Raw genomic sequence first — 18,666 nt, 5'->3', positions numbered from 1 at the left:
TCTCTCTGAGATGCGAGATGTTTATTTGGTCACTTTTGCAACATGATTCATGGTTTCAAGCTGCTGACTGTGGTTATTGGCCAGGGATGTCACCATATGGTGTTCGCATTAGCTCACTTCAAATCCGGGGTGAATGACGGCAGGACCGAGAACTCATGTATGAGCTGGGTCTTGAGATTCACTTTTAATTAGATACCTGGGTGAATTGAGTCGTTGAAACAAGACAGGATCTTCTTTTCACTGGTGTAAGGAATGAGGAAGAACGGCCAAGTACCTGTAGATGTAAACAGAGTGCCTATGTACCTAATACACAACTCATTCCGGCCATATAAAGTCCCACCTGATATGTGACTATTTGGTTACACTGCATAAATTACCATTTTGATTAATAGCATACCGTTTAACATTGTCAGAATTCCAATGCTCATGATGTCGCTGCTCATAGAGAGCACATGCTCAAAGCACGGTTGTTTGGTTGGAGGCTGGGGGTGCTCGTGCCACCAACAGCAGCAGCATTTCCTCTACCAAATGCCTTATCGGAGCAGCCGATAAGCGCAATGACCAATTACCAACAAGCCCGCCCGCCAAGTGTGGGGCCGGTTCGGGCTAGACTCGTCAGAAGCCCGCCCGGGGACAGGACCATCCCACCTGCACCTGCCTTCCGTGCTTGACCTTGATTCAGGTTTGCAAACCCTCCACTCCATCCTTCAGCTCCCGTCCAGTCCAGTCGAGTCCAGCCTTTCCCAACTCGCTTCGCCCAGACCAAGGTGAAAGGCCGAGGCTTGACTCCTCCACTCGAATTATATACCCAGGCCTTTCTCTCCTGGTTTTCGACTTTTGTCGCCTCTTGGTCAATACCCTCCCTGTCTTCCCCGTTTGCGTGCGTCGTCGGTTCGCGACGCCCCCTCACTTCTGCCCATCATGGCGCGCGTCTACGCCGATGTCAACCAGAATATGCCCCGCAGCTACTGGGACTACGACGGCGTTAATATCAGTATGCTCATCCTGCTTTTGCGATCCCGCTTGACAACGCAGCTGACAAAATTTCGACAGGCTGGGGTGTCCTGGAGAACTACGAGGTTGTCCGCAAGATCGGTATGTACCTCCCATCCCTCGTCCGCGACCGTCCGAGTCATTAACCCTAGGTTGTTTGTAGGCCGAGGAAAATATTCAGAGGTTTTTGAGGGCATCAACGTTGTCAACTACCAGAAATGCGTCGTCAAGGTCCTGAAGCCCGTCAAGAAGAAGAAGATTAAGCGAGAGATCAAGATTCTGCAGAATCTTGCTGGCGGCCCCAACGTCGTGGCCCTTCTCGATGTCGTGAGGGATTCGCAGGTTGGTACTCTGTGTTATTAACAGTCTAGAAGAGACACTAACCGCAGTCGCAACTCCAGAGTAAGACCCCGTCTCTCATCTTCGAGCATGTCAACAACACCGATTTCCGAAGCCTGTACCCCAAGTTCAACGACATCGATGTTCGTTACTACATCTTTGAGCTGCTCAAGGCTCTCGACTTCTGCCACAGCAAGGGAATCATGCACAGAGATGTGAAGCCTCATAACGTTATGATCGATCATGAGAATCGCAAAGTTGGTCACGCCACCTGCTGCCCTTCCAAAACACACCGCTGACCTGACCACAGCTACGTCTTATTGATTGGGGTTTGGCCGAGTTCTACCACCCCGGTACCGAATACAACGTCCGAGTTGCCTCCCGCTACTTCAAGGGTCCCGAGCTTTTGGTCGATTTCCAGGAGTACGACTACAGCCTCGACATGTGGAGCTTGGGAGCCATGTTTGCCTCGATGATCTTCCGCAAGGAGCCGTTCTTCCACGGCAACAGCAACTCAGACCAGCTCGTCAAGATCGCCAAGGTTCTTGGCACCGATGATCTGTTTGACTACATCGACAAGTACGAGATTGAGCTCGACACTCAGTACGATGATATCCTGGGCCGCTTCCAGAAGAAGCCCTGGCACAGTTTTGTCACCTCGGAGAACCAGCGCTTTGTCTCGAACGAAGCTATTGATTTCCTTGATAAGCTGCTGCGATATGACCATCAGGTTTGTCCAAACTCCCAGTTTGTGAATAGCATTCTCTAACTCGTAAATAGGAACGGCTCACTGCCAAGGAGGCACAGGCCCACCCTTACTTCAACCCCGTTCGTGACCCCGAGGTCTTCAAGCAACACCTTGCGGCTGCCAACGGCAATGCCAACAAGCCCTGAGAGCCTCGGCTCTTTTTGTCCCCGATAATCATCATTCACGGTGGTCAACCTGGCGTCACCCCCCTCACCCATGATACCCCGGACCGGCGGTTTTAACCTTGTCGGCCTTCACCCCTGATAGGATGTTCATACTAGGAAAAACAACTTGTCAACTGTTCCTTCCCCCATCCTATCCCCTCTGTGACAGTGAATGGCCCGGTTCTTGGCTGAGGCCAGGGGGTCCGTGAGGTATCCCACCGCATGGCATCTCAGAATTTGACGTGACAACGAATTGGATCTGGGACGAGGGATATGTGTTGTTCAGTGTGGGCAGTCTCGGGTTGGAGAAATCCTCAGTTTGGAAGAATGACTTTCTGGCAAGGGGGGGCGATGTGGACGAGACAACGAGGTTTTGGCGTTCCAGGGTCTGGGCGGTTCTGGCACATTGGGACGGAGGGAGGGTTGGTGCATATCTAATTGTTAACGGACATGGCCTTTCTGGCTTCGACTCGGAACAATTTGTTTTTTATCATGGTCAGTCTTTATGCGGTAGCGTCATAATCCAGCAAGCATTCAAAGTGCCTGTATTGATGAGTTCATCTATGCATTGCCACTATCTACACTTGGCTATCTGAAGTGACCCCGTGAATGACGTCCCGTCTCATACAGGTAAGCAAGTAAAGCAGAATTCACGCCCGCATCTGTATCCATCTACTCCGCAAGTCCTCAACGTGCCGCCAGGCGTCTTGACAGGAGTAGGGGGTTCATTACGGCGTTTTCTGCTCGGCGTTCGATGCAACTCTGTGGTTAGAGAAGTGGACTTCCAGATCTTGTGCGTAGATGGACGGGCGCTCTTCTTGTGAGAGCTCAGCCTAACTTTGCGGGCCAGCTCGTCTCGAGAACGGTCCGAGTCAGATTCGGAGTCAGATACAAAGGAGAGAAGGGAGCGGCGGGAGGAGGGCGCCCGAGTCGTTCGGATGGCAGTGTGACGGGGAGTGTGAGGTTTAGAAGAGTTGGATGGCGTTCCGGCGGGATGGATGACCCTGTCCTTGTTCCTCTTAGGGGTTGATGCTGGTTGGATGGTGGGATCCTGAGGTGTACTCAAGGGAGGTTGATGGTCTTGGGCTGGATGAATAGCTTCAGTAGGGGAAGGCGAAACTGCTCTTGGGGAAGAGAAAGGCTGGGCAATCCTTGGAGAAACAGCCTCTAAAGTCAAGTTAGATGTTGGTGGAGAGGCAGCTTTTGGCGAGGAGGTGGTATCTTCTGAAGGGACAGCGTTTGGACGTGAGATGGCCTTTGAATCGGAAGCAGCTTTCAGAAGAGAGGCGGCATTTGATGAAGAAGGAACACCTGTCTGAGACGTAGTCTTTGCTGCAGGTGTAACTTGTGGAGGAGACGTAGGCTCTTCCGGGGAGACAACCCCTGAATCAACCTTTGGCAAGGAAAGGGGGTTTGCTGAAGAAGTCGATTTGGCTGGGGGTGCCGCGTCTTCTGCAGGGATAGCCTTTGGCAAGGAGGTAGCTCTTGCTGGTGAAGGTGGACTGCTGCTAGGGATTGTTTCGGGTTCCTCGTTGAGTCCTTGTGATTCCTCCACGTTGACATCGTTTGGCTGCAGTGTTTCTTTTGATCCTTGAGACCTAAGACGCTTTTCCGACGTCACCCCTTGAGCTTCGAGGTCAGAAACACCCTTTGGTTTCTTCTTTTCGAGCCATCTGAGTTCTCGAGACATGCGACCGGGTTTCTCGGCCACTTCCATTCCCTCCATCTCAACGTCAACCCCAGCCGAGATCTCTTGCCGGAGAGCTTGGGGCTCGTCAGTCTCCATTTCAGTGTCGACCTCACGCGTGGCAGTACTCGACTTTCTTGGTCTGCCGCGCTTGCGCCTCGGAGGTGGAGGGGTCATCTCAGGCGAATATTCCGATTGTCTAGGTCTACCGGGCTTGCCCTTCAGGTGGGCAGGGGCGCTAGCCAGCGAAACCATGATTGTGGTTTCGATTGGCACTTCGGATTTTCTGGGTCTGCCTCGTTTTCGTTTTAGGGGCTGGGCAAGTATCTCTGGCCTGGTCGCGTCTTTGGCCTCGTCTTGGGTAACTTCCATAGGTTCAGCTTCAGGGGCCTCATTATCGTTGGTCCCTTGACCATGGCCGACCTTAGGGATGCTGTCCTTGTCTGTTGAGTCTTCATGTTCTTCCTGAACACTCGCCAGCTGAGAAACAGGTTTTGAAGGCGTGGCGCGTGGTTTAGGCACCATGACTCTCGATAGCACGAGCGGTGCCTCGTCATCGGAGAGAACCATACTGGGCATGGTGTCATGATTGAGAGTTCCCAGGTTATCTTGTTTGTCTGCGGGTTGCGAAGCTTGAGGCTGAGAAACTTGCGGTTGTGAAGCTTGCGATTGTGAGGCTTGTGGTTGTGAAGCTGGTGGCTGTGAAGTTGGCGGTTGCGAAGTTGGCTGTGACGGTTGAGGAGCACTGCTGTTGAATGGTGTTGCCGTGTCTTGAGAATCTGGGATGACTTGTCTCTGAACAGCCTTGTCCATTTCTCTCTGAGACCCCTTTGTTGGACTTTGTGGTGCCGCCTTTTGGGCCGGAAGACTCTCATCATCAGTATTATCGACACTTTGAAAGTCTTGCCGGCTCGCACGATCGACTCTGCGAAGCTCAACACTCAAGCTCTGACCAGAATTTCGCCACTCCTTCGCTTCGGCCCAGGAAATCTTGCCCATGTATTCCACTTGTTTCCTAGCTCGGCCGGAGCGTCTGCGATTTCCGTCATCTTGCTCGTGGTCGCGTGAAGGTACTTTAATGGCGTTCCCTGCCGTCTCCTCGAGGGCCTTTTCCACAGGCTTTGTTTTGGTGGGTTCTTCTGCCGCTTCTTTGTCCTTTGAAGGGATAGAGCTGCGCGTCGTAGCAGGAGGAGAGCTAGTTGTCCCGGAGAATATCAAGTCGTCGTCTTCGTCACTGGCACTGATTATCCGATCATTTGCCAAAGCGTCTTGAGTTTCTGGTTGTTGCTCCCCCGAGTTTTCCTTGTCATTACCACCATCACCACCCGTTTCCTCGTCTGCCGCATCATCGCCGGTGTTCTTACTCGACTCGGCATGGCCTTTCGAGGACCTTTTCATGAAACCAGCCCGTTTTGTTTTCTTGACCCATTTGCGTCCCCAGATAGAAGTCTGTCCATCGTTTGTAGGAAACTCATATCTTCCTCCGTTGAACCAGGGGCCAGGCATGCTTGGGGGCATGTTGTAATAAGGGGGGATGTCATCACGACCCCAAGGATTCATGGGAAATCCAGGCATGATAGACCACGGCCCAAACGGCCCAGGTGGTGCGCCATAGCCGTGAGGAGCACCGGGCCCAAAAGGTGCAGGAGGAAATCCATGAGGGGGGGCGCCGGGCTCGTTGTCTGTACAGCCGCGGGTTTCGGGCAATCGCTCGTCTTGGTTTTCGGTACTTTTTTCTTTTTCATTGCTGGTCGGCGTAGGAATAGAGTCTGATTCTTTTTCCATATCACTGGGATTTGATGTGACATTTGGATCTTGTTCCCTGGTACTCGAATTCTGGTTGTCGTCTGCTTCCGGGTTTCGAGGTTCGACCACTTCATCTTGGTTATCGGAATATTCGTCTGTCAGGTCCTCAAGCAAAATCCCTTCGCCCTCTTCGGCATTGCCATCACCATCCAACCAAAGCCCTTCGACGTCTCCCTCATCGCGCATGTTGCGCAAGTGACCGTTGTTCACCACAATTTCCCCCGTCTCCATGTCGATCTCGTCACCAACTCCCTCGAAATCGCGGCTGTACTTTTCAATAATGTGCGCCATGGTGGCTTGAAGCTTGTGGTTGGCATTGGCTCGTTTCAGCGCAAACTGGATATCGGGGTCCCGTCGAACAGTAATCTCCTGCGGGTGGGAGGCGAGTTCGTCGTCTTCGTCGTCATTTTGGCCGAGTGTTGGGGGTGAAGGGCCTTTGCGTCGTCTTTTTGCTGGAGGTTCCATCTTGATGACGATGATGTGAAGTCTTTCGTTTTCTGGTGGGTGTGGATGTCACTCCCTTTGAGCGCAACATAGAAGGTGCACATGCGCTTGTTCGCTCCTGCTTGCATTCTTTGGATAAGCGATGGATGGTTGGAGGAGCAACTAGAGGGGCTTGAACGTGTCACGACGCGCTTTGGGCCCATGCAGCGCGTAAATTGATTTCTCTTTGTAGGTCCATTTGGCGGGGTTCATCCCAAGGGCTTCAGTGAGCTAACCCCTGTAGCCTTGCTTGAAAGATGGAGGGGTGACATGATGTTGCGACACCAAGATTCGTCTAGAGCTATGAATGTATCCAAGCAAGCATTTATTTGTTTGCCAAACTTGAATTTCAGGCAAAGCTTCTTATCTCAATCATACTTAAGAGTAGAAAACTGTCTCAGGTTACCTTAGCATTTGTCTGTCATACAGTAGGGATGTACCATGTAGTCAGGTGCCATCTGTGGTAGCTCCTGGCTGACTGTCCTGCCTGAATCACAACGTCACCTACCGCTGGGACCCTCCACTTTGACATTAACACAATCATCCCCAATCCATATCTGTCACTACAGTATTTCTGTAACTTGCCATATCCACCTTTTTTATCGTCTACGCCTCTTCTAGTTGGGATCTTGAGCACTCAGAGCTATGCGCAGCCATTAAGCCCGACATGAATTGCCAGAAATGCCGTCAGCCTCTCAGGCTGGATGGCTCTCTCGAAGACCTCAACCCTGCCGCCTACGATCTCCTCGTCTGTAAGTGTCGCCTCTTTCGTCTCATCGCGAATATTGGGCACTCACCTAATATTGTGTTTTAGCCTCCACCTCACCAGAAACGCCTAAGAAGGCCACCGCAACCTCCTCCTCGACGACACAACCACAGGACCAAGCGCGCAAGTCCCTCTACGACAGGATATCACGAAACACGGGGCCACCGACTTTCAAGCGCAGCCATGGTGGCCATCCCCGCGATTCCTCCATGTCCTTCATCTACTTGACCGAGTCGCAAGTCACAAACCCGCCAAGCCAGGGAACCGACCGACCCTCGACACCTCCTAAACTACGACGCGCAAGCTCTATCAGGGGCACTGCGGACGATCAGGATGCGCCTATGGGCAACGAAATGGGGAGAATAAACCGCCTCTTCGAAATTCTATCTGGGCGATCCGATATCGACCACCCAATATGCGTCGAGTGCGCAGATATGCTCGTCGAGGGCATGCAGAAGAAGCTGGAGGCGGCGTCGCGCGAAAGAGATGGATACGTGAAGCATCTGAAAGAGGCCAAGGCAAACCAGCCTACCGAAGAGGAAATCAAGGCACAAGAAGAATCTCTCCGGAAAGCTGAGCAAGACAGGGATAGTGCCATGTTGGAACTGAAGAAGCTAGAGGCAGAAAAGGATGCCTTGGACCAGGAGCTCGTGGCTCTGGAAGAGGAGGCTCGGGAGCTCGACAAAGAGGAGGAACAGTTTTGGAGGGATCGCAATGACTTTACGACCAAGATGGCCAAGTTTCAGTCAGAGAGGGACAGCATCAACGCCAAATACAGCAACGACTCGCAGCTGTTGGAGAAGCTGCAGCGATCCAATGTGTATAACGACACATTTTGTATCAGCCACGACGGCAGCTTTGCTACCATCAACGGTCTACGTCTTGGCCGATTGTCCAATAAGCCGGTGGATTGGCCAGAGATCAATGCCGCCTGGGGGCATGCGCTTCTCCTGTTGGTGACGGTGGCAGACAAGCTCGGATACAAGTTCGATGGGTATGAACCCCAACCCATGGGGAGCACATCAAAGATCATCCGGTACGAACTGCCCAACCCTGCGTCCAGCCGGCTCGGCACCCGCACAGTCAATGCGCCGCCTAAGAAGCACGTGCTCGAGCTGTACAGCTCTGGAGATATGCCTCTGGGGCTGACGTTCATGCACCGTCGATTTGATAACGCCATGGTCGCCTTTCTTGAACTTGTGCGACAGCTGGGTGCGTTCGTGCATAGGCAAACGGATGCTACCGGCAATCCGCTTAGTTTGCCGTACAAGATTGACGGCGACAAGATTGGGGATGTGAGCATCAAGCTCGGAATCGCCCAAGATGACGGCTGGACCAAGGCTTGCAAGCTGACATTGACGTGCTGCAAGTTCTTGCTTGCACATGCCAGCAACGTCACGACGAGGGCAAGGGCCGCCGCCGGCGCATGATTCAATGGTGATATGGTTATTTGATGGGCTATTGTTTGGAGTAGACTTGATGACACGGGGGGTTATTACACAGTTTGGAGTCTCAGGACTGGCGCCGTCGAGTATGTATCATAGCATGGTCACTGCCATGAATATTCGCCTCAATAAGGTGACCATGGTCATCTCGTGTTTAACAATGATTATTGGAAGCGATCGAACACGGGCATTGTCTATTCTTTGACGAGTGTTTGTTCTGTCGTTATCCCACGACTCGAGGCTGGTTGTCTAACTACCAACACAGCGCGTTTGTTTACTCACTCAGTCTTTTGATATTCACCATAGCGAGTGATATTGAGTCTCGTTTGCCCAGTCATCTACCAAACACTTGTCAATGGTCTTCGATGCCATTCATAGGTCTTTAGCTCGTTGGTTGGAATTAAAATGGAAATCTTACAGGCGAACTTGGTCAACCCTCACCTCAACCATCTTTGGTTTCTCCCAAGACGCACGATACCTTCATCTGCGTCCCCTCTCCATTCGCAACCTCATTCGACTACACAGGTTTCATCTAGTCGCCCAACATGGCTGCATGCGCTCACTGCGGAAAGGAGGCAACCATGCTTTGCAGCGGTTGTCAGAACGTGCCCGAGTACATCCCAGGAGACGCTTCCGGCACCGTCTACTGCAACCGCGAGTGTCAGAAGGCACACTGGCCGGTTCACAAGTCCCTCTGCCACATTCTGCGCCGCCGCAGGGTCATCCTCCGAACTGCCGTGACCCTCAAGCATGCTCTCCTCACGTACAGAGAGACCGTGTTCGACATGGAGCTGATCAAGCTTGAGTTCCGCGATGGTACTCTTTTCATCCATCAGAAGATGCGAGACATGGAGATTCCAGCCAAGCGTGGCCCGTTCCCTGAGGGTGCCACCGACAATGTTCAGCACAAGGAGGCTGCTCTTCTCAACAGCCAGTGCACCATGGCCATGTCTCTGCTTTGCCCCTTGACCCGCAAGCTCCTCTCTGGTAAGTCAAACCCAGCGCCCTCGAGGTGTTTCAGTACTAACATGTCATGATCAGAGGTTGTCTCGACTCTCGAGGTCGTCGATCTGGACATGGGAAAGCCTCTTCTCGATGTCAAGTTCGTCCCGGCTCCCCTGATCGCCGTCCCCCACACCGTCGTCGCAGTGCAATGCCCCGGAGTCAACGAGCGCTGGATCATCGACACGACCGGCGCCCAGTACGGCTTCAAGGAGGTTCTCATGCCATTCTGGCAGTACCTCGGCGTCCACGGGTGCCAGCAGCTCAAGGAAGCCTGGGACTATGACCTTTCGGCCGAGTGGGACGTCGACCACGTCTCCAACATTGAGTGCCTGACCCGATCTCAAGCTCAGCGTGACGACCTCGAAGTTGAGCGCAAGCTTCGACGTCACTTTTATAAGTTTGTCGATGAGAAGATTGATAAGGATCTGCTCAAGGGAACTGATGGCCAGTTTGCAGTGAAGCTCACTGTGGTGATGGAGGATCTGCGTGCGCACATGCTGAGCCTTGAGCTTTAAGGCAAAGGGAAGGAAGTGTTATCGGCTCACATGCTATCGCCATGTCAGTAGCTTGATCGGTGAGGTTTATCAAAACGAGCATTGAAGGCGTTCAAGGGGAAACGAGCTAGCCGGATGGTCTGGCTAGGCGCACCGCAGGGTGGTTTACGGTTTACGATTACCATAGCCTAGTCTAACAAATGGACCACAACCAGGCTTTTCTTATACGTGCATTATCACATACTCTTACAGTTATCTCCTGCATCTTTCCTCTCATCGATGTTACACTTTCTCTTTCATCTCACCAATACAAGACCATGATACAAGGTGCAGAACATCAACACGGCATCTGGGCGAGGAGGATGGCTTACACCCCAGGCACCCAAGTGGAGCAGGGCTGAAAGATCGCTGCATCTCATTGGCGAGAGTAAAACCTCATTGGTCGGTGGATATGGCTTCACGCTAGATGGACCAGGGGGGAGGTGAGGCGTGCATTCTCGACTGCCGCAGGAGCCCTGTGATGCCTAATCTGCACCACTCACGGTGCGACACAAACCCGGACAGTGACGTTGGATCCGTGGAGACATAGCTTGGTTCCCCAGAGGCATTGGAGGCTTGGCGTGCCGCTGCTGCCTTCAGCCTCCTGATAGCTACTAGGACGAGCAAGTAACATGTGGTGTCGCAGGCATATAAAGTAAAGCACCTCGTCCTCTCCATCTGTTCACTCCATCTCTTCTCCTCACCATCTTATCCCAAGTCGTTTCTCTGATACACAAGATTCAAATCTTAAATGACCGTCATGGAGGCCCCTCACCCCGATATTGTTGGGCAAGACGACACCAGCTCCATCGTCAGCTTCGAGGACATCTCCCGCAAGGTCGTCGTCAGGACCAAGAAGCCTGCTTCCAAGGGAGTCCTCAAGATTGATGGAAAGGTTCCAGATGTCCTCCATGTCATCAAGTACATTGGCTGGAATGACAGGGTTGTTGATAGTATGTCTTCTCTTCCTCTTCACTCATAGTCCACCATGCTAACAAACCTACAGCTCGCCAGAGCATTCAGGCTTTCAAGGATGTTCCCGAGTTCGAAGACGATGACGATAGTGATGTCGAAGACGAGGAAGAGGGCGCTACAAAGGAGAAGCCTGTTCTTGAGATCATCACAAAGGTCTTTACCGAAAAGGCAACCTCCCGGCGAAATCGTCGTGGCCCCCCTCGTGCTGGCCCAGGTCAAGAAGACCGGCCCATCACCGAGACATTCGACCAGGTCAACTATCGTTATGATGACTACTACTCGGATGAGGAGCACGATCTCGAGGCCTCGTCTCCAGACATTGCCCGACCCTTCATGTGCATTCACTCTCAGCATCTGATCAATGCCCTCAAGGCTGTCGTGTCTTACTACCCTTACATCAACCTGGACGGCAAGTTTGTCACCATCAGCTCTCCTTACCGCGTTCTCTACCACCACCGCCAAGAGCTGGCCAAATATCGAGACAACCAGCCTTTGACTCACGACTCGGAGTATGCCGCCACGACCGCCAGCCACATTGACGTCCTCCTCAAGTTCCTTGACGACAATCTCGGCGAGCAGATCCGTCAAGAAGAGGAACGCCACAACCTCGACATCCCAAGAGCTACCTTTGAGTACTTCTGGCTTCTCCTCAAGCCTGGCGAGGTCATCTACACGAAGCGTTACGGCATCTGGACCCCGTACGTCATCAGCAGCGTCAGCATCAACCAGAACACCTACACTCCCGATGCCTACAAGATCTCCTGCTGGATGCTCGAGACCAATGGCACCAAGGTCAACCGCTACATGTACAGCTTCAACCTCTCCCCTTGGCTCGGTGAGCAGGCTATTAGCAGCCTTCCCATCATCCCTGCCAAGTTCTGGCCCGAGGATCTCGAGGCTCAAGGTGGACTCACCATGAGGGAGAAGAACATTGCCCTCGGTAAGCTCTACTGGGAACTCCTGAAGCGTCCTACCTACATGGACTATGAGGGTCAGCTCGTCAACTCGGGTGCTACCAACAGACAGTCTCGAGGACCTACGGGCTTCATGCGAGGTCGTGTCATTTGTGATGCTGCCGGCTTTGACAGCTTCTACTTCCTGGGTCCTGATTCCATGCGTGGAATGGCCCGCTACCACCCTCCTCCTCGCTTTGACCAAACTGCCCCTCCTCCCAAGGACCATCTGCCCAGGAACGAGCCTCGATGCGGATGCCAGGCTTGTTCGGCAGACCGTTCGAGCCAGAGCAACGACAGCCAGTACCTTGGCTTTGAGGATCTCGACCCAAACCACGACTCGCCTCCCGAGAGTGATCTCTTCTATCTAGTCTGCAGCAACACCATCCCAGGCTTCATCCTCGGCGATCGTCGTTGGGGCCATCTCGACCTTGCCAACTTGAAGGAGCTCCACACTGACAAGGATGCCTTCAAGTATCTCGTCCTTGATGATGAGGTCAAGCTGACTGTCAAGGCTCTGATCGGCAAGTTTGCGACTGACCTCGGCGCTGGCAAGATCTCGCCCTGGGGTAACGACTTTGTCAAGAACAAGGGTGAAGGTCGAATCTTCCTCCTCCACGGTGCCCCTGGTGTTGGAAAGACTTGCACCGCAGAGTGTATCGCTGAGTTGACCAACCGACCCCTGATAGCCCTCACCAGCGGTGACCTCAGCGTTGACTCTTATAACATCGAGTCCAACCTGAGCTACTTCCTCGAACTCGGTCAACGTTACGGCGCCCTCGTTCTCCTCGACGAGGCCGATGTCTATCTCGAGCGTCGTCGATCCAAGGACATTGCCCGCAACGGTCTCGTCTCTGTCTTTCTGCGCGCTCTCGAGTACTACCGCGGTGTTCTCTTCCTCACCACCAACCGCGTCCAGTCATTCGACAATGCGTTCCTCAGCCGTATCCACGTCGCCCTGCACTACAGGAGCCTCAACAACGAGGACCGAGAGCGCATCTGGACCCATAACTTTGACCGTCTCAGCCGAGACTCCAACGGCCTCATCCACGTGTCAAATGCCGCTCGCGAGTTTGTCTGGAACAGCCGCGAGGTGCGCACCCTCAAGTGGAACGGCCGTGAGATCCGCAATGCCATGCAGACGGCTCTCGCTCTGGCGGAGAGCGACGCTCAGGATGAGAACTCGGAGCGCATCACCATCAGCGAGAAGCACATGCGTGCTGTTGTCAAGATGAGCCGTGGTTTCCGTGACTATATCAAGAACGCCAGCGCTGTCGAGGGCTTTGAGGACACCCTGAACGATGCTGATGATTCAGATGATGAGAGCGACTAAGTTCTCGTGGTTTTTGTTTGGGAGGAGTCGATACTGGAATTGGGCGGTTTGGAAATATGACTTGGGACAAATAAGATTGAGATATTGGGTTAAATGCTTGGCTATGAGATATGATTGCTTAATGACACTTTAAATATGAATTTCAACTCTTCGCTTCTTGATCAGACCCAAGTCCTATATGATGTTGCAACGTATCCCTTGTGAAGAATGCTTCCATACTCATCATGAACATTCTAACAAACAAAAGCTATATAACTTATTCTTATAATTCAAACAGAAATCAAATCAAATCAAAACTCGTAAACTTTTTCCATCTCTAGCTTCCCCTTTTATCTTTTTCTTCAGTTAAGCAAATATCGTCTGTCTCAACTTCTCTTTCTCACCACTACTCTCGCACATATCACGGAAAACACCACCCTCCTTCTCCCAAAGCTCCTTGGGTGTGCCAAATTCGGCGACCTGGCCTTCAGAGAGGACAAGAATCCTGTCAAAGTCGGCAATGGTGCTCAGACGATGCGCAATCACGAGCAGAGTGCTGTCGGTAAACTCCTCGCGGATACTGCGCTGGATGAGAGCATCAGTAGCCATGTCGACGGCAGATGTGGCTTCGTCAAGCACCATGATCTTGGGCCTTGCTACGATGGCGCGTGCAAGGCATAGAAGTTGACGTTGGCCTTGTGAGAGGTTGCCGCCAGATTCGGAGATGGGACTTGACAGATCCCTGAACACGTTGACGTTTTTCGGAGCCAGTGTTGAAGTTCCTGCCGAGGCGGGCTCGTTAGATGGCGTTGCGGGCTGAGAATCAACGAGGTGAACACGAGCGAGCGAGTCACGGAGCTCCTCGTCAGTGTTGTCGTCAAAGGGATCAAGGTTCGACCTAATGGTGCCAGAGAACAACACGGGATCCTGAGAGATTGTTAGTAGTTGTGGTTGGTAATTGATCAGCCAGCAGACAGGTACTTACTTGAGGAATAATGGCCAAACGAGATCTCAGACTATGGAGATCAATCTTGGAGATATCCAACCCGTCGATGAAAACACTACCAGAACGAGCCTCCAAGAACCGGAAGAGAGCAAGAGTCAGAGACGACTTTCCTGCGCCCGTCCGGCCAACTACGCCGATTCTCTCGTTGTTCTTGACATTGAACGAGATTCCCCTTAATACTGGTGGCAAATCAGGGGCATACGCAACCTCAAGGTTGTCAACCTCCATGGTGCCCGAAGTAGGCCAAGCCGCAGGGGGTTTCTCGCCTTCCAAAGACTCCGTCTCGAGTTCGGTGTACTCGACCACTCGCTCGGTCGAGTTCATGTTGAGCTCCATTCCAGCGTAATGGCGGATGGTCCAGAGGATGCTCTCGGCAAAGTCAAGCGCAAAGGACAGAGTAAATCCAGCGAGGGCAGCGTCCATGCTAGGACTCATAATGACGATGATGCCGACGACGGTCGAGAACATTGTTCCCACAAAGGCCATGCGAATACCCATCCAACGGTTGACGAGCCACATGTAAGAAGTGATGATGTTCCATTTGTCCAGCCTGTCATACATCCGATCAACGTAGACTTGGGTCTTCTGGAAGCCACGGATAGTAGAAACTCCTGCTAGAGCCGCGTTGAATAGCTCAAATACCGGCGACTTGCAGTTACTTTCGAGTCGCTTCAACGGTCTCGCGCCATAGAGGTACTTATTACCGATCATGATGCCCAGTCCCAGCAATATCACGGCCAGAGGAATGACATAGCTGGATGCGAAAAAGGCAGCGACGCACACGCCGACTAGCGATAGCAGGTTGGAAATGAACATGGTCCAGTCGATGGTGATTCGGTTGTCGATAATGTTGAAGTCAGATGTGAACCTGTTGAGAACTCGACCAACTGGGACAGTATCAAGCCATCGAAGTGGAGTGTGCAGAACGGCGAACAACATTTTCTCAAAGAGGGACCTACTAGCCTTGATAGCGAGGAAGTAAGCCCAGAAGAATCGAAGCGTGCCGATGACGGCCGTAACACTGGAGATGCCGATATAAACATAGAGGTAGAAGTTCAGGTCACCCTGAGACTCGGCAACTCGAAGACCAGACGCAGAGTTCAATGGGAACTGTTGAAGAGAGAAAACCGACGCGTGTCCATGCTGCTGATGAACACTGACAGATGGTGCACCATCATCGGCATGACCTGTCCAGATTCGTAGCCACCATGCCCGGCCTAGTGAGCGTTAGCTAGTAGTTCAAGATAGCAACAAGTGTTAGAAGACTCACCAAGAATTCCAATCTCATAACCAAGGAAGATGACCGCACAAATTCCCCAGAGGGCCAGACCGCCACTGTCCCGAAGGTAGGTCAAGTAGACATGCTTCTTGACAACACCCTTCTCGCGCAATTCTTCCTGGATGAATTGCTTAGCATCCTTGGACTGTACCTTTTGCAATCCGTTTCCGTTTGTCTCAGCGGTCTCATCTGTGACGGAAGCTTCTTCCGAGTTGACGGCAGTTGATGAATCCGTCGCTTCGTCGTCCAATATTTGCTGGCTAGTCTGCTCGTGGCTCTTGATCTCCTCCAGTGTTCCGTCGCGAATAAGGTCAGACACGAGCCCTGCATGAAGAGCAGTGCCTTCGCCCAGCTCAATGATGAATTTGGCCTTGGTTTGGACCAGAGCCACATGGTGAGTGACGAGAATACGGGTTCGACCCTTGCAGATATCGCCAGTAACACATTTCTCAAAGATGTGACGACCAACATGTGCATCGACAGCACTAAAGACATCATCCATGACAAGAATCTCAGCACGAGAGTAGATAGCTCGAGCCAATGTGACACGCCATTTCTGTCCGCCGCTAAGGTTGATGCCGTTGGCTCCGAGTTCGGTTTTGTCGCCATCCGTGAGGATCTCAAGGTCCTTCTTCAATGCGCAGACCTCGATCACCTTTTGGTAACGTTCTTCGATAAGGGGAAGACCAAACAAGATGTTGTCTCGGAATGAGGCACTCTCCAACCATGGAGTCTGTCCAACGTATGCAATCGAACCAGGGATGATCCAGTTGCCGGGGTGAGCTTCGTCGTCGTGGCGTTTCGCGGGTTTAACTGTTGTCGGTACACGAATTGATCCATCCAACAAGTCTGTCTCTCCAAGAATAGCAGAGAGCACCAGACTCTTTCCAGTCCCAGTCTTTCCCGAAATGACAGACAGTTCGCCAACGGGAAAGTTGAAGTTGAGGTTCCTCAGGATGAATCTATCTTCGTCAGGTGTATCTTCATCGACGGGCCAGGCGATCGAGGCACTTTCAAATCCAACCTCGGAGCCTTCAGATAGCGTCTTCTCCATTTCCGGTCCTTGGAGATACGTATCGATTCGCTTGATCGAGACAAGTGTGTCGATTGACATTGTGATGAGCTCGGGGAGAACTCCAAGTGTCACTTCCAGGGCCTTGAAAATTCCGATGCTGACGAAGGCTACCGAGGGAAGAAGCTGTCCGTTGACAATGGCGTAAATGGCCAGAGAAGTAGCTGCGAGGAGAATCGGGCTAATTACCCAGCAACCAAAGAGGCCACTGTCAACCATGAAGAGTTGCCATAGAGTCTTGAGCTCTTTCTCTCTCATGGCCAAGATACGCTGCTCCCACCGTGCTTCAAGTGCAGAGAACTTGATCTGTCTCATACCAAGCAAGGCCTCGTTGACAACTGCCAGCTTTTCATCGCGAAGCTTCATGAGCTTCTCTGATTTGCCCAGCAGGGCCTTTGAAAAGTATGTGTTGGCGGGTAGAGTAGCAGCCCAAGCTAACATGCCTGCCGTGAAAGGGATCCAGCCGATCAAACGAACGAGGAAGAAGCTGAAAGTGACAAGCTTGGCGACGCTGTTGACAATAAGGAACTGATATGCCGCGAAATTTGCAATTCGTGCAGCATCGACGCCGACGAGGTTGACAATGGCTTGGCGAGACTTCAGCACACTTGAGCTATCAGACTCGTCGTCATCCTTGTTTTTTCCGTCTGCCTCTTGTGATTCGGCGGCTTCTTTCTGCTTTTCAGCAGCCTTGACGTTCTTACGCCGCAAAGATTTCTCGAAAACGAGGGTGGAAAGTTGGGCTCGGATAGGCAAAGAGACATCGGCAAAGGAGTACCAGAATACCCATCCTTCAACCCACTAGGAAAACATCAGCATTTGGACCAGATAGAAACATGGGCAGAAGTCTTACAGCATCCAATAGGTTAAAGGCGGCCATCGCAAAGACAAGGATCCAGAGCTCGAGGGAGGGTCCAGACTCTCTCGAATCACGCTGCTCAAGAATATTGATGAGACGCAGCATAGTCCAGAAAGGCAAGAGGCCCAGGAAGTTTCGGAAGATGGTAACACTCCATTGCAAAACGAAGCTGCCCTTGTATGCCCAGAGCAATGCTCGTAGGAGACTACCATCAAATCTCATTGAATCCCAGTCATGCTTCAGAAGTCCAGAGCGCAGCTTTCGATCCGGATGGGGGACATCATCAGCATCCAGATCATTCCTCTTGGAAGCATATTGAAGAAGCGGCTGAACCCAGGTCCAGGTATATCTGCTCAGGGCAGACACGGTCCATTCTCCATCAACCTTGCGGTCTTTGAAGTAAACCTCGGGTCGCCGAGGAAGTAGAACGCTGGAGAGGCATAGAGAGATGACAGCGACCACGTTTACGGCACGGAGGATGACAACTGGGACGTTGCCGCTGGAAACATGTTGGGCCTCTATGATCAATTGGGGTACAGTAAGAGTGGCAACAACAAGACCAGACGCCAACAACCACAATCCGAGGTTGTGAACTTTTACAGACGAGTGATGAGCACTCAAAGAGATTGCGTGAAGCAGTACAAGGCCCTGTTGAAAGTGTTACAAAAGCAATCATTAGAATCACCAGGAATTGAGTCCACTCACCCACGCGCCAGCAATTAGCCAGTTCTCCAGCAACTTGGAGGACAATTCAAGAGATGAAAAAATAGAAATTGCAATCCAAGTGCCGAAACCGATTGTCGAAGATGCCAAGATAAAGGCCTTTGGAAGTCGATTGGAAAAAGCAGCGATGCTCTCTGGTGTGCTTTTACCGTCTTCGTCTTCATAAAAATGATCTTTAGGAGTGCGATTTCGCAACTGAGCGATGACGGCAACAAGGGCCGGTGTGGTGGCCACTGCTACCAGAGCCAGGCCCGTGCCCATCAACGGGAGCGAGAGGTTATCGGAATTAACCATGCTTGGCCAAGCACCACTCATTGAATAAGTGAAGAGGGAAAAGGACAAGGCAACCGATCAGGGTCAAGCGGCTGCTTTTGTCCTAGCAGTCCAGGCACCTGCCTCTAAAGATGATATGTAAGCTGCCATCCATATCCGAGAAAGATGGATCCTTTTGCTCTGTGGTGGGTTGAACCAAGGCACCGAGACAAAAGGGCCCAGTTGCCGCGTGCCGCGATAGATTC

General features: G+C 52.2%; 4 protein-coding genes across 4 annotated transcripts; 2 read left to right on the top strand and 2 right to left on the bottom strand.

Annotated features, from left to right (window-relative positions):
* Nucleotides 1-921: 921 nt before the first annotated feature.
* Nucleotides 922-2,808, top strand: NECHADRAFT_57621 (uncharacterized protein; the record flags this gene model as incomplete). Its single annotated transcript, XM_003054466.1, has 6 exons — nt 922-994; nt 1,054-1,095; nt 1,157-1,335; nt 1,395-1,589; nt 1,643-2,062; nt 2,113-2,808. The coding sequence occupies 6 exons, from the start codon at nt 922-924 to the stop codon at nt 2,224-2,226; spliced, it is 1,023 nt and encodes a 340-aa protein (XP_003054512.1). The 3' UTR covers nt 2,227-2,808.
* On the bottom strand, nt 2,779-6,202 carry NECHADRAFT_75312 (uncharacterized protein; the record flags this gene model as incomplete). Its single annotated transcript, XM_003053759.1, has 2 exons — nt 2,779-2,787; nt 2,921-6,202. 2 exons carry the CDS (start codon nt 6,200-6,202, stop codon nt 2,779-2,781), a joined length of 3,291 nt encoding a protein of 1,096 aa, XP_003053805.1.
* A 685-nt stretch (nt 6,203-6,887) lies between these two features.
* On the top strand, nt 6,888-9,951 carry NECHADRAFT_30705 (uncharacterized protein; the record flags this gene model as incomplete). The annotated part of the gene is made up of 4 exons (XM_003054465.1): nt 6,888-6,972; nt 7,035-8,380; nt 8,968-9,418; nt 9,473-9,951. 4 exons carry the CDS (start codon nt 6,888-6,890, stop codon nt 9,949-9,951), a joined length of 2,361 nt encoding a protein of 786 aa, XP_003054511.1.
* Nucleotides 9,952-12,708: 2,757 nt separating this feature from the next.
* NECHADRAFT_65842 (uncharacterized protein) lies at nt 12,709-18,442 on the bottom strand (the record flags this gene model as incomplete). The annotated part of the gene is made up of 5 exons (XM_003053758.1): nt 12,709-14,136; nt 14,195-15,432; nt 15,486-17,367; nt 17,420-18,073; nt 18,131-18,442. The coding sequence occupies 5 exons, from the start codon at nt 18,440-18,442 to the stop codon at nt 13,576-13,578; spliced, it is 4,647 nt and encodes a 1,548-aa protein (XP_003053804.1). The 3' UTR covers nt 12,709-13,575.
* Between the last annotated feature and the right edge of the window lie 224 nt (nt 18,443-18,666).

This window comes from Fusarium vanettenii (genome assembly GCF_000151355.1).
Source record: "Fusarium vanettenii 77-13-4 chromosome 1 genomic scaffold NECHAsca_1_chr1_3_0, whole genome shotgun sequence".
NCBI classification, from domain to species: domain Eukaryota; kingdom Fungi; phylum Ascomycota; class Sordariomycetes; order Hypocreales; family Nectriaceae; genus Fusarium; species Fusarium vanettenii.
This window is presented reverse-complemented; position numbering and strand designations above follow the sequence as displayed.